Source organism: Marmota monax, unplaced genomic scaffold, assembly GCF_021218885.2.
Source record: "Marmota monax isolate L192 unplaced genomic scaffold, Marmota_monax_Labrador192_F-V1.1 WCK01_AAM20220418_F8-fsc00157, whole genome shotgun sequence".
NCBI lineage: Eukaryota > Metazoa > Chordata > Mammalia > Rodentia > Sciuridae > Marmota > Marmota monax.
In genome coordinates, this window is record NW_026694573.1 from 1,932,953 (window position 1) to 1,947,269 (window position 14,317).

General features: G+C 40.5%; 2 protein-coding genes across 3 annotated transcripts in view; one reads left to right on the forward strand and one right to left on the reverse strand.

The window, feature by feature from the left end:
* Pi4ka (phosphatidylinositol 4-kinase alpha) overlaps positions 1-14,317 on the forward strand; it is a 128,125-nt gene that overhangs the window by 56,647 nt on the left and 57,161 nt on the right. The window lies entirely within an intron of this gene.
* Serpind1 (serpin family D member 1) lies at positions 1,196-12,513 on the reverse strand. Its single transcript, XM_046421100.2, has 5 exons — positions 12,403-12,513; positions 7,934-8,775; positions 4,380-4,653; positions 2,861-3,005; positions 1,196-2,070 (listed from the first exon to the last, which is right to left on the reverse strand). The coding sequence occupies exons 2-5, from the start codon at positions 8,757-8,759 to the stop codon at positions 1,879-1,881; spliced, it is 1,437 nt and encodes a 478-aa protein (XP_046277056.1). The 5' UTR covers positions 8,760-8,775; positions 12,403-12,513; the 3' UTR covers positions 1,196-1,878.

The following is a 14,317-nucleotide window of genomic DNA, read 5'->3' on the forward strand; positions in this document are numbered from 1 at the left end:
AAGGAAGGAAGGGAGGGAGGGAGGGAGGAAGGGGAACCAGCAACAAGATGAAAAATATAGGATAAATACCAGAAAAGAACAATGTTAAAGTACATTGGAGAAAGAATGGAATAATTGGGTCATTAGCTATGTTAGGCTTCATCAAGAGGCCGAGAGGTTATGATGGGAAGTTTTGGTCTCAACCCTGATCTGTCCTTTTCTCTGTAGCATGCTGAAGCAAGGACTGGTGTAGGAAATTATAAAGTGAACAAGTGAGGAAGGTTAGCAAAGAAAAGTAGGCTTCCGGTCCCAGATATCTGGGTTTAGATCTAAGTCTGAGGCAAATCACTTCCCTTCTCTGAGCTTGAATTGTTTCCTCTGCTATAAAAAGGAGGTGATTCCAGTGCACACCTCCTAGAGTTGATTTGAGTTCTCAGCAAGACCACCCATGCAATGGCAATGCCTGCTTTCCCTTTCTGTTGTCATTCCCCTTCCGCTGCTCCCATTACTGGCATTGGCCTCATCTGATCTTTTGTGACAAGACTCCTTAGGTAATCTTGCCGGCAAACCAGCCTGTTCTTGAACCCCATTCGCACTAGATACTGCAGCTACATTGTGGGCAGGTTTCAGAACCCTTCAGTCCTCATCTTCCTCTCTTGAAAAGAGAGGATGAATGGTAAAATTTCTCCTTCCAGGCTATGAGTGCTGCTCTTGTGACAGTGATGGTCCCCCTAATTGAAGGCTTAACATAACTTTTGCATTCTGAGCAACTTTTTTTGGATTTCAGGCACTCTGTCCAGGTAGTGAGGGATCCAGAAATACATTCCTTGGCTGTTGCCTGCTTTATCAAACTATATCCACTACAAAATCATGTCTGAAGGATGAAAGCTAAAACATAGACCCCACTTAAAGACAGTGGAAAGACTGGGGATGACTTAGAGCATTGTTTCAGGGATTCCATGCAGACCTCATTTGGTTGGTTGGTTTTGGTACAGGGGTGCTGAAGCACTGAATCACATCCCCAACCCTTTTTATTTATTTATTTATTTATTTTGAAATAAGGTCTCATTCAGTTGCTAAAGCTTATCTTAAACTTATAATCTTCCTGCCTCAGCCTCCCAAGTTGCTGGGATTACAGGCATATGCCATCATGCCCAGTAGGATGTGGCTCTTTTGAATTCAGCCTTTGTTAAAGAAAATCGAATTAGAGACACAGTAAATGTGGCTATCTTTATTTATCTCTAGGGTAGAAGACATGGCCTTGTGTACACACACTGTCCTCTGAGTAGTAGTGAGATGACAGTAGGACATTTACATGGATTTGGAAGATTAGGCCTTGAGAGAATTAAGACCCAATGCTCAGGGAACCCTTTGTATGTCTCAGGTTATTTCTCTCCTGGGCATTGGGAATGATAATAATTAGGCACCCTCTTTGGGGTGAAAAATTAGTCATGTAACTCATCTCTGTGTTTTGATATGGGGGTCCCTGGTTGAGAAAGGCTTTAAGTAATAGGGCCAGATGTGCAAGATGGGGCTTTCAGGAAAGAAGGTGCTGAGTACACATTATAGGTTTGCTATGAGGAGGCAGGAAGAAGGTGAGGGAGTCTGTTTTCAAGACTCTTTAGGAACAGCTGACACACCAGTTGGTTATACTAGCTCCTGTTGACTTATGGCATTGTTTAATATGCAAAATTGATCCCAACCAGCTTCTCAGTTGTTAGTAAATTTCTTCTTCCATAGAGCCTTGATTCTGTTTGGTAACCGTGGAAGTCTTGGTACCAAAACATCTCTGTCCTCATTGATAGAATGGAAATAGAATTGGTACAGGGGATTGAATCCAGGGGTGCTGAAGCACTGGATTGTGCCCCCAGAACATGTCAGGTGCCCAGGTTGCCATCTTTAAGACCTGGCAGGGTTTGCCACTCTCCCCATGAAGAGAAGACAGCTGGTGCGATGTTCGTAGACCAGAAACAGAAAGGGTCTGTCAACAGTGAAACGAACTTGAGTGGACAATGGCATGAACCCAACGGTGGTCACAGCCGCAGCCTGGGTGCCCTCTTCATTTACTGTGATGGTACCTTGGTGTCTGAACTGTTTCAAATTGGAAAGAAAAATTGTCAGATTCTATAGGTTGGTACATAGATGATAGAACATCTAATAGAGTCTAATTTCCTTTAGAAAAATGTCCAAAGACCACACAAAAATCACAAATCACAACTGGCAAAAATCACAATTATTCAAAATTACCCTTGAAAATTTCTTTCATCATCTGTCAGTTGCAGTTAATTGTGCTTAGAGGCCATGTTATAATCACAAGTACTTACCTGTATACTCTAGAACCACATTCATTCTAAGTTGCAACCACAGTCTGAGAAGCTTTGGGAACCAAGACAGCTGCTGCAGACCCCCATATCCTCCTAAAAGTCTGGAGTGCACATGCACTAGGTGGGCAGGGGCCTAGATCGGCCACAACATTTGGCCTGTTATTTACTTTCTTTTGCTAAGTGTCTGTTTGTTGGATTGTGAAGTTAAATGTGTGTATAGTACATTTTCTGGGTGTTTAATGGGTCTTTCACAGTTCAATTGAGCATAGCTGTTTCACAGATTGGAGCACACATCTCTCCTTGCTTGGGTATCACAATAATAGGACTCATTCCAAGGCTGTTCCTGTGACCACTCTGCCTAGTGAGCATCTGGCAAATGCACTACCCTCCCTGGCTGCAGAACTGAATACTTGTGTGCCACAGCCAGACCCAGAAGAGCTTCAGCAGCCCTGACTTGGGAAATGAGACTGAGTGGAGGAGGGCTGGGAAGGGACAGATGGAGATGGGAGTTAGGCTGTGACTGACCCTTAGACCAGTGCAGACAAAGGAACAGTTACCAGGTCAATGGTGATCCTTTGGTCTGAGATTCCTGACATGTTGCCATTTTTGTCAAACAGCTCTGTGATTCCCATTGACTTCAGGGCCTCCACCAGATTGTAGTTCTTCTCCAGCTTGAATTTAGGCAGAAGCACTTCTCGAGTTCTAGTCAAAGAATAGGAAGAGGCACAGTTTTATTGAATCACAAATTACAAAAGAATAATGTTTTTCCTGATGAGTGTGCACACCCTACCATGTATTGCATTCACTGCAAAATTAACATAGCACTTATTCAAATTTACAACCTGGCACTGTCAGTTGAGGATTTTGGAACAACCACCTACTGTAATTCCAACTACAGTCAGCCCTTTGTATCCATGGGTTCTATCAACCACAGATTAAAAATATTAGGGGGAAAAGTTTATCTGTTCTGAACATGTATAAACTTCTTGTTCTCATCATTATTCCCTAAATACTTTAGTACAACAACTATTTACATAGCATTTACATTATACCAGGTATTATAAATAAGTAGAGATTATTTAAAATATAGCAGAGGATTGCATAGATTTTATACAAATATAGATCATTTCATATAAGGGGCTTGATTGATATCCTTTACCAGGGGATAGTTTCTGAGAACAGGAGGATGGAAGGGTGTGCTGAGAATGGTGATCTGGTGGATGGTATGTGGGTGGACTAAGAATAGAACTTGCAGGTTGGTTTGGCTTCCTTGGGTTCAGGGTGTAAGTCAGGGCAGGGAGATTAGGAAGGAAGTGGATACAGAAGGGACATTTTTAAGGAAAAATCCACAAGGCTTGATGACTGATAGGCCACCTGGGGAAATTTCCTCTCTAAGAACATACTTCTTATTTTGTTGCATTTCTCTGTATTCTTCTTCTATAAGGAGCTCTAAACCAGATTTACTTATTCATATTGGCCTAAGTAGCATCCAATAAAACAGAAATGTGACTGACCTCTCCATTCTTTCTGCCATGGTCCAATAATAGTCTCTGTAAATATTTAAAATCTGCAGTTTTAACTATTGAGCAATGAATAATAATAGAGGAAAATCATGAATCACAAACTTGCAATGAGTTTAGAGAACCTTAGAATTTGCTGGGTGGAAAAAGGGAAAGCTAATCTTTGTTGAATTCCTCCTAGGTTCCAGGCATTGGGGTATATCATTTATTCTATTTATTTCTCATCTTGACCCCCATAAGTAAAGGAATTACCACCATTTTCAGGTTGATGGAACTGGACTTAAATTCACAAAGCAAATATGTAGCAGAGCTGGGATACTTATTTCCAAACTGATTCTAAGCTACCTGCCTCTGCCTTCTGAAATTGACCTTGTAAGCAGATGTGTTGCTCCTAAGTGCTCTCTGATTGTCTCATTGAGCAAGAAATTTGGACTGAATTAGAGTAGCCTGTTTGGCATTCTGGGTAGTTATGCATAATTCTCCCTTTTAAAAAAAATGACCAGAGTTTCAGTAGTCCTGGGCACCCCCAGCCTTTAGAAGAAACACCTAGAAGTACCTGTTTGTCATGCTTTTTTGCCATCTCTCTACCACCTGGGGTGTCAGCTGTCCTTCAAGGGTCTTCATCCCTGATAGCTTGTGCGGGACCACAATTAGCATGCTGATGCCTCCTACATATTCCAACTGGAGAACATCACAGTCAAGTTCCTGGTCATTTGCTGCAAGGAAGTTCCCCTTAGTCTGCATCATGGGAACCTTGACCACCTCTCGCTCATTCAGCCGGAAGTTGTGGTTGTGTGTCATTTCCACTGGGAATTTATTCACCCAGGATCCTTAAAATCAAAAGAAGCAGGCAGCTATTAGGATGCTCCTTTAGAACAATGGTCTCCTACCCTTAATGATGGGTCCAAATTCCTAGGCGGGCTTTGCAGGGCCCATCTCCAGAGTTTCTGATTTTCAGGTCTGGTTTGAGCTGAGAATTTGCATTTCCAGCAGGAAAGGTTAGATAGACTGGAATGGATTGTGGGTTAGATTCCAACACTAAATAGTTGTTTGACCCTGGCAATACACCTAAACTTGTCTGGGCCTCTTGAGTTCTTCATTTGTAAAATGAGTATCTTAGAGCTCCTTTTTGCTCTCTATTGGTGGCTCTCATCCCTCATACTGTGATTTAGCAGCATTTGGCAGGACATGTGGGTGATGTGGTGTTGCCCTCAGGATCTTCATTATAGATTATGTTTTTTTGCACTACTGGGAATTGAACCCAGGAGTGCTCTACCTCTGAGCTACATTCCCAGCCCTTTTTATTTTTATTTTGTTTTTTATTTTGAGACAGGGTCTCACTACATTGCCCAAACTGGCCTCAAACCTTTGATCTTTCTGCCTCAACTGTGACACCACACCCAGCTTCACTACAGATTTGGATGCAATACTATGTATACAGGAATAAGTCTGTTCTGTTATTAGCTCTAAGATGCTAATAATAGCTGTAAGATAACTAATAATAATTGGGGACAAGTTGATGACTGGTGATATGCCACCAATTAATCTAAGCACCTTTCCTGTATTATCTCATTTTCTGCTCCCAGTAACTATATGAGATGGGTGCTTTTATTATTATTATTCCCTTTTTATGGATGAGGAAACAGAGCCACAACAAAAATTTTCAGCTGGTAGGTTGACAGCGCGGACGAGGTAAGCAGGCAGGGTCTTTGTAGATCTAAACATCAGACAGCTTCTGCCTGAGCATAGCTATACTAGATGACTTCTAAGACTGCCTTACCCAGTACTCAACCACAGCACTATAGACATCTGGGCCCAATAACTGTCTGGTGTGGAGAGTGTTCTGTGCATTGTAGGACATTTAGCAGCATCTGTGACCTCCATGAAATATCAGCAGTGCTTCCCCCACCTCCTCAGGTTGTGATAATCACAGTATTTCCAGGCATCTGTCTTGGATCCCACAGGGAATCAGTGCTCTTTCCAGCTTTGATAGGAAGAAGCACATGAGAAGCTTTACTAAAGTAAACAAACATTTGCAATTAAAATCAAATTATAACAGAGATTTGAGAGCTAGAAATTGAAATTGTACTTCTAGAGTTTCCTCTCCTTTGAGAAGCATCCATGAAAGATTGATTGATACTAGCATTTGATCTTTTCCAATTCCCAGTATTGGATTAAGTTAATGTATCAGTGTTATCAGGACATTCAGCATATGTTTGCCACTTTAACACTTTGGTTTGATATGGATTACTCTGTTCAGGAGACAAACTGACAACTTCTAGTCATTTCTCTACCCCCATGCTGACAGAAATGGCCACCTGTCCCTGAACTCAGGCCAGGGCTAATGCAGACGTTTCAAGTGATCTGGAGGCTTCCAACAAACTGATGAGACTGAGGGCTTTGCTGCTGCTAAATGTTTTTCACTGACCTGTTCTAAAGTCATTTCATAGGTTAATTGCTTAAATAAATGTCACTAGCCATGTTATACTATTATTATAATCTATAGTTTGACTCACTCTAGTTCATTGCCATTTGCCCCACACTATGCTAAGTGTTGCATCATAGTCTCTTTGGTTCTCCCCACAGCCCTGTCAGAGTAGGTGTTATCACCTTTGTGATAAAGATGAGGAAACCAAGTCAGAGATGTTGAATGACTTGCCCAAGGTCACACAAATGAGAAGTGGTGAAGCCAGGGATTAGATTTCTATTTGCCAATTAAAAAACTTATAACCAGAGCTGGGGTGTAGCTCAGTGGTAAGGCATTTACCTAGCACATATGAGGCACTGGGTTCCATCCTCAATGAAAGAAAGAAAGAAAGAAAAGAAAAGAAAGAAAGAACTTAAAGCCAGTGATGAAAAGAATATGTGTATATTTATCATATTTGTGTGTGTGTGTGTGTATGTGTTGCTATCTTTGAGTCTGCTGCAAGCCTGTTAGACACTTAGCCTTTGATTCCAACTGGCATTGTACCTGGCTCAGGGTTGAAGCCCAGGGGTCAAATCTTAGCACTCTAGAACATCCTGAATTCTTGGCCTCCTCAATCCTACTTCACAGCCCACCTGGCAGGATGCCTGCCTTGTAGAGCTGCTGGGGGACCTTAGCCTGGGCACAGAGAAGGATATATCCCTTTCTGTGGGGTATGCCATCAGGTTGGAAGGGGACTCTGGCCTCACCTCCACCAAGCAAAAGCCAGGAGAAAGCCTCTGTCCTTTGCATTCCTGGGCTGCTGTACAACTGCTGAGGCTAACAGGATTGTTGGCCTCCCAATAACTATGTCCTCATTGGTGTCTGGTAGTAAAGTGGAGAGATATAGTCATTCTGGTCAAGTTCCAGTAAAAGGTATGGATTTTACAAATACATATTCCTTTATTTCTAGGATTCGAAGGCGTGTGTGTGTGTGTGTGTGTGTGTGTGTGTGTGTGTGTCTGTCTGAGAGAGAGAGAGAGAGAGAGAGAGAAGTGTGTGTGTTAGGGGGTAGTAACCTCCTTAAAAAGTGCCCTTATGCCTGGTCCAGAACCATTGCTTAAGAAATAGTAGTTTATTTCTCCACCCCACTTGCCCTTTAGTACAAAAGTATCTTGAAACAATTTTAGTTGTTATATCAGTTACTCTAGCTGAACAGTTCTGAGACACAAATCTTTAGCCTTATCTCCATATTTCTGCTTACTAATAATTGGGATTGGAAATGAAGAAACTGAAATCCAGGTTGGACAAATGCTAATTTTTCTTTTCATTGTGTCTTCTAATTTAACAAATCTCTAGAGATGGACCCTCTGGGTCCAATGTTACTCTGACACTTACTAGCCATGTGCCCTTAATAGGGACCCCAATAATCATTATGACCTCACTTGTGGTGAAGATCCAGTGAGCATAAAGCATAGAGTTAGGGCTCAGTAGTTGTCACATCATCATGATCTTCCTTGTCCCTGTATCTGAGTCAACCCTGTAGACACAGATCTGTTTTCTTGGGTAATTCATAGCTAGAATATAGCTCTTGACATTCAGTCTAGAAAGTACATTGTAATTCATAGCTAGAATATAGCTCTTGACATTCAGTCTAGAAAGTACATTCTCAAAGTTTGCTTTGAGAACCATAAGCTACTTCTTACCTTTGAAGTATATGCAGTTAAGAATCATCATCTGAATAGTAGGGTCTATATTCGCTAGAGCTTCCTTTATGAGACCCTTGGTGAGCTTCAGAATGTGGTCGTTAGTTTTAGAAATGAAGGCAGGATCTGAGAAGTCAGCCACCTGAGCCTCAGCAAAGTAGTACTCTCTCACTTTAGTTTTGAAGTCATCTAGGATGGGAAACTGCTCTTGAATATAAAGGTCGTTGACTGACCTAAGTGTGTACCCGAAGTTCCTCCTGAAGAGGCGATGAGTCAGCTTACGGAAGAGATTATGAATAGTTGTGATCTCATACTTGTTGCTAGCATTAACAAAGTCTTTAAAATGCAAAATCGAGTGCACTTGTTCATGCGTCTTTCCCTTCAGGCCTAAGGAAACCATCCCCATTGCAGTAGAAATACCAACAGGTGCTATAAATATGTTATCAAAAGTGTTGGTCAGGTCCTTCAGTGATCTGTAAAGGTTGAAGGCGAACTTTGCATTAAGGATATTAAGACGCTGGATCCGGCTCTTGCCTTGGAAAAGCTGCAGGATGTTCCCAGGACTTGATTCTATTGGGGAAACCGCATCAATGATGTCAATGTAGTCATCATCTTCACCAAATAATTTCTCCAGGTCCAGATAATCGTCGTCTTCCTCCCCCTCTGGAATCCAGTCATTGGTGACCGTGTTTTCTTTGTGAAAGTCAGCAGGCAAAAGGGGCATGCTCAGGTTTTTATTATTAAGCTGATCTGTGAAATCTTTGCTTCCACCACACACAGATGTTATGATGAGGAAAATGAAAAGAGGGTGGAAGGGGTGTTTCATTTTTGCAGAGCTAAAGCTGTGAGGGAAAACAAGGTGACATGTTGAAAAGTGGCCTGGCTGGCCCACACCCTATTGCAGTTCAAATAGTAGATTACCTGCAGCTTTGGCCCAGGAGAGGCTCTCCCTTAAAAGCACAAATTCTGGGGCTGGGATTATGGCTCAGTGGTAGAGCACTTGCATAGCACATGTGAGGCCCTGGGTTTGATCCTCAGCACCACATATGAATAAATAAAGGTATTTTGTCTAACTACAACCAAAAATAAATAAATAAATATTTTTTTTTTAAAAAAAGCACGAGTTCTTAAGCTGTTGAGGATTCTGAACTTTAACAGAATCTGATGAAAATAAACATACACCTAACATTTTATGTGCTTTATAAATCTTCCATGAGATTCATGCCCCTGGGTGAAAATCCCTTCTCTAAAGGTTTGCAAAACTAACATTCTAGAATCCTGGGGTTCAGAAGAGCCAGGAAGAAGTTTCTTTTTCATTCATTCATCAAACATTGTCTTCTGTCTCCAAAAAGCATATTAGGTAATAGAGGCATGAAGGTCTTCCTACTAAGAGCCTCATGAGCCAGACTCATGGGATAGATGTGTAGTGATTTGAGCATTCTTAATATTCAAAGCAAAGCATGTGAGGGCAGGTAAAGGAATGTGGCTATACTTCATATAGTAGTACTAGGGGTGCCCAGACAGAGAATTGGGGAGAAGCTTCATTAAAAGGTGAGACTTGAGTGGGCCCCTGGGAAAGGAGGGGAATTTCTAGCAGAGGGATTCAGTCCTATCTGTGCAACCGAAATACTCCACCTTGGGATAGTGCTGTTATGGGAAAATGTGTTGGGCCAGGCTTTCTGAAAACTTCTAATGATATTTGAAATTTGTGCAGTCATTTGGGGTTAATTTTTATAAGATCTGGAACTTGTCTGTAATGCCAGGACTCCCTTAGGGCCTAGTAAGAATGTGGTTGGTGGCCTGGCAGCCCCAGAAACTATTAATAAGGTCATGTAACCTGCTACAAGTATATTTTGCTATCAGGAAAAGCTAAATCTTTTCTACTGCTTGTAATCTCAGCAGGCAAAGTCTATGTGAGGGCAATGTAGGACATCCCTAAAGGCCTAAGGGATACTCCCTTTATTTTGTTTAAGTATACAAGGTAAGTGTTTAACATATGTCTGTGGTTAGCTTATCTTTATCTGTTCATCCCCTTCCTTATTCCAAGGTCTTAGCTTGTGAAATTTATTTTGGCTCCCAAGTGGCTTTGTCTTGCTCTTTCTTACTTCCCAGATATTAACTGTATACTGGGTAGATGATGAGCAATTATTTGATGCTTCCTTGTTTCACCAGATAGTGGCCATAGTATTTGTAATACTGATCTAGGCAGGTTGTACATAATCCCAACTTTTTCTATTCTCTCCAGAAAGAATAATTGTGTTTTGTTAAGTTTGTTTAGTGCCTATTCCTAGTTCCTGTTAGAATATCTACTGCCAATCTAAGCCATGTAAGAGTTACTGTCTCCTGTTAAATATCTGAACTTGTTAGGCCTGAGATTGTTAGGGGCTAACTGTTCAGAAACCCTATTTGAATGCTCACAGTTTTGTTGATATTGATAATGGCAAGGACAAATGATGGAGCCGTGTTGGATGCCAGGCGCATATAAGGTATTTTGTATAACTTAACTGCACCCTTCCATTTTATATATATTGAGCCTTTTTTTGCTGTTGCTAATAAAGGCAGTGATTTGGGTTGGGGGTAGAGTCCTTGCCTAGAATGCTTAAGTCCAGGTTTGATCCCCAGCACTGCAATGAATGAATGAATGGCTAAATTGGAACCAAGTTGGCTGAGCCCCCTACCCAGACATGTCAAGTTCTCTGCTGCCTTGTTTGCCCTGAAATGCCAGGACACTCCCAAATTGGCTGGGGAATAGTTTCTACCAGTGCTCCAACTTTGGTCCTCTCCCTGCCGTACTGTTTAAAATAAATAAATAGTAAACTCCAGTATTGTTTTAATAATAACTGAGAGACTTTGGGGTTGCACATTTTGGAGAGGAAAGTCACATAGTTTCTAAATTTGAAAATGTCTTTCCTCTTAGTACCTTGCTAAGCCTACAGGGGCCTCATATTGTCTGCATGGATGAAGCAATTTCTAGAAAGGATTTTTAATGTGTGTTACTGAAAATAGAATGGGGCTCAGTTTGCAAATAGAATCAGACATGTGTATTAATGGCAATAAACTTTATAAAGTTAGAGGAAAAGAAAATGGGTAACTTTAGTGGAAGTCTCCTCACTTGACTGCACTTATAAAGTGTTCTTTTCAGGTAAAAAATTAAGGTTAAAGAAAAAACAGAAAGCAACTTGTATTAATAAGAGTTCTGGAAAATGAATCTGAGGCCAGACAGGGAGGCAGACTGAAGACATTCATGTTCTATTTTTCTTTTTCTGTTTTAAATTTATTATACTGGAATTGAACCCAGGGTACATTTATGTTTTTATCCTGATATTCAGAGTATATATTTGGATGCCTCTTATACCCTGTTCCTACATTATATGATTAAAACCAAAAATAGTTTTCATTTTCCCTGAGAAAGGGGAAGATATCTCTGATATTTTTTATGGGTTGAAAATTTAAGGATCTAAAAATTAAACCTTCCCACCATTTCATTATTTAGTATAATAAAAACTATATAAGAAATTTAAAAATTATTATTAGGTTATGTTTAAGTCCAGATTACTATCTTTGAAGAGAAGCAATATTTTTTAAACATTTTTTAGTTGTAGATGGACCCAATACCTTTATTTTAATTATTTTTATGAGGTGCTTAGGATTGAACCCAGTGCCTCACACGTGCTAGGCAAGCACTCTACCACTGAGTTACAACCCCCAGCCCAAGAAGCAATATTTTTTTAAGATAAATTTTCAGATATTTATTTTTCTGAGGATTTAATATGGCACTTTCTCATTAGTTACATCCATCAGAGCAGAACACCTGAAAATTGTTGTCCCTCTCAACTTGGCTTTCCGTGCAGCTCATTATCTTCAGGTTCAAACAGAGCAAATGGAATGGGAGAATAATAGCTGCCTGTAGCATGGAAAATTTTATTTTGAAATAACTTCAAACTACTGAAAATGTGTAAAAATAAAGTAGCAGAGCATTTCCTATATCCCCTTTTTTCAGATTGACCAGATTTTTACATTTTAGGACATTTGCTTTATACTCTATCTCCATGTTTATGTGTACACACACACATACAGACACACATGTGCATACTGTTTTATTTTTTGAACCATTTAAGATTAGGTCTCTTCTATCATGTCCCTTTAACCTTTAATACTAGTATTTTAAGGGGAAATGTGTAAGACAAGGATATTCTCATATGTAAACATAGGATAGTTATCCAATTTGAATTTAACATAGATATAATACTTTTATTTCTTCCATAGTTCCTATTCCAATTTTGTCAATTGTCCCAGTATTGATAAATAGGATTAATTATATAATGGACAGATTAAAATTTTTAAATACTTTCCCACTTCTTAGCGTGGAAAGCTTCTGCATTTGCGCATTGATAAAGAATGAATTGCTCATCTCTAAACACCAAAAATTAGAATTTACAATCAAAAGAAATATTAGAAACCGAACTTACCTCTGTCCTTCTGAGAAGCGGCTCTACAGAGATGAAATCAGCCAGGGTCACCAGTGGAGTTTCAATGTGAACTTTGGTGCTGGGTTGTTTTTGCATATTTTCCAAAGTAAATATGTCCCAATTCAAACACACTCAACTAGCTTTGTCAGCACAAACCACCAAGCTGTGTCTTTGATCACTGCTTAGTGACTGGCAACTCCTAGGCTCCAGTTTGTCACTGAAGTTTTGAATGTGACTGTCATTGTCACACACAGCCTTGTTGTAGGAGCAGCCTTCACTGAAGCTAGCACATAATCTAAGGCACTCTTCAGACTTCTGGAGGCTAGGCTGCACTTCCAGAGTAGCTATAATACTCCCCCCAAAATAGAAGTCACATGTGTGCCCTCCTATTTTGTCTTCCCCTTCTGAGATGATCATCTTCTTATCTAGCCCTGACCACCAAGGCAGATTTGGCTAGTTTGGCTATGAGGTGGGTGTCCTTATCCTTCTGTGTACTTATTCTTCACTGAGAAGTGGAGCCAAAAAATAAGATTAGTGGCTTATTAAAAATAAGGATACCATGGCATAGGACTTTCTTCAGTCGAGGGTCACTGTTCATTGCTAGAATCGAAGCCCAGCTCTTGTAGGACAGTTAAGGATATCACTGAGTTGTGTTTCCCAAACCCAAGTCCACTTAGATATTCATGGGGGTCTGTGGAACTATAATTTATTTTAACTTGTGTTTTTAATTTTATGATCTAAAAATTTATCAGAATATTCTGTATTATCTAGAAAACCAGCTTATCACAAAGCATTGCTTCCTGATTTGGGTACTTGTGAGTGTATTTGGGTAATCAACTAGTCTGATTCTCAGACAAAAGAATGTACAGGTATTTGAGGGGCTGTGGGTGTGTCTCTGTCACTGCTTGAGAGATGCTAAAATATAAGAGCCATTGTGTTCAGGATATGGAAAGTGTGGTTGAGTTTGGGTCTAGTGTAGCATTCTAACTTTAGCCAAATCTCTTCCCCAGAGCCTTTATCTGCCCTACTCAGTCGAAAGCTCCAGCATGGACACCATTGTGCTGCTCTGAGAGGCCCTTCCATGTGTCCAGACTCCTCCTGGGGCTCAGCCTCACAAACTCTTGCTCCCTTTTCTTCTTACTTTCACACATGCTAAGCCTGGCCCCCAGCAGAACCTTGGCAGCCACAGTTCTTTCTTCTTGGAGCATCTTGCCTGCAGAATGGCACATGGCTGCTGTTCTGCCATTCTTCACAAATGAGGGTGGTAATTATACCTAATATGGGAAGAGGTTATAAAAAATGAGATAAATAATGTCAGGAGGGCTGGGGTTGTAGCTCAGTGGTAGAACACTTGCCTAGCATGTGTGAGGCACTGGGTTCTATTCTCAGCACCACATAAAAATAAATAAAATAAAGGGCCATCCACAACTAAAAAAAAATATTTTAAAAAATGTGAGGAAGGGCTGGTGCTGGGGTTGTGGCTCAGTGGTAGAACACTTGCCTAGCATGTGTAAGGCCCTGGGTTCAATCCTCAGCACCACATAAGGATAAATAAATAAAGGTATTGTGTCCATCTGCAACTAAAAAGTATTTAAAAAGAAAAAAAGAAGAATGTGAGGACAAGCAGAAGGGTGCCCAGCATACAGTAGATGCTCAGTAAATGGTTGCCTTTTTCATTTCACAGAACCTGTATGTATTCACAGAAAAGGTTGGAGAGGTGACTTGGTTTTCACTTTGTGCTCTGTATACTTCTTTGCTGGAATTTCTATTCTATTAGTATGCATTACTTTTTTCTTTTTTCTGATGGTGCTGGAAATGAACTCATAGCCTTACTCATACAAGGCAAGTGCTTTACCACTGAGCCACACACAATATCCCTGCCTCTTTTATTTATTTTAGTTGTGGGGTGCTGGAG

Coding starts and splice junctions, on each gene's coding strand:
- Serpind1 (XM_046421100.2), bottom strand. CDS start 8,759: ATGAAACACCCCTTCCACCCTCTTTTCATTTTCCTCATCATAACATCT. Junction 3,006..4,379: donor CAAAAAAGCATGACAAACAG/GTACTTCTAGGT, acceptor TTCTTTGACTAG/AACTCGAGAAGTGCTTCTGC. Junction 2,071..2,860: donor AAAGGATCACCATTGACCTG/GTAACTGTTCCT, acceptor AATTTGAAACAG/TTCAGACACCAAGGTACCAT.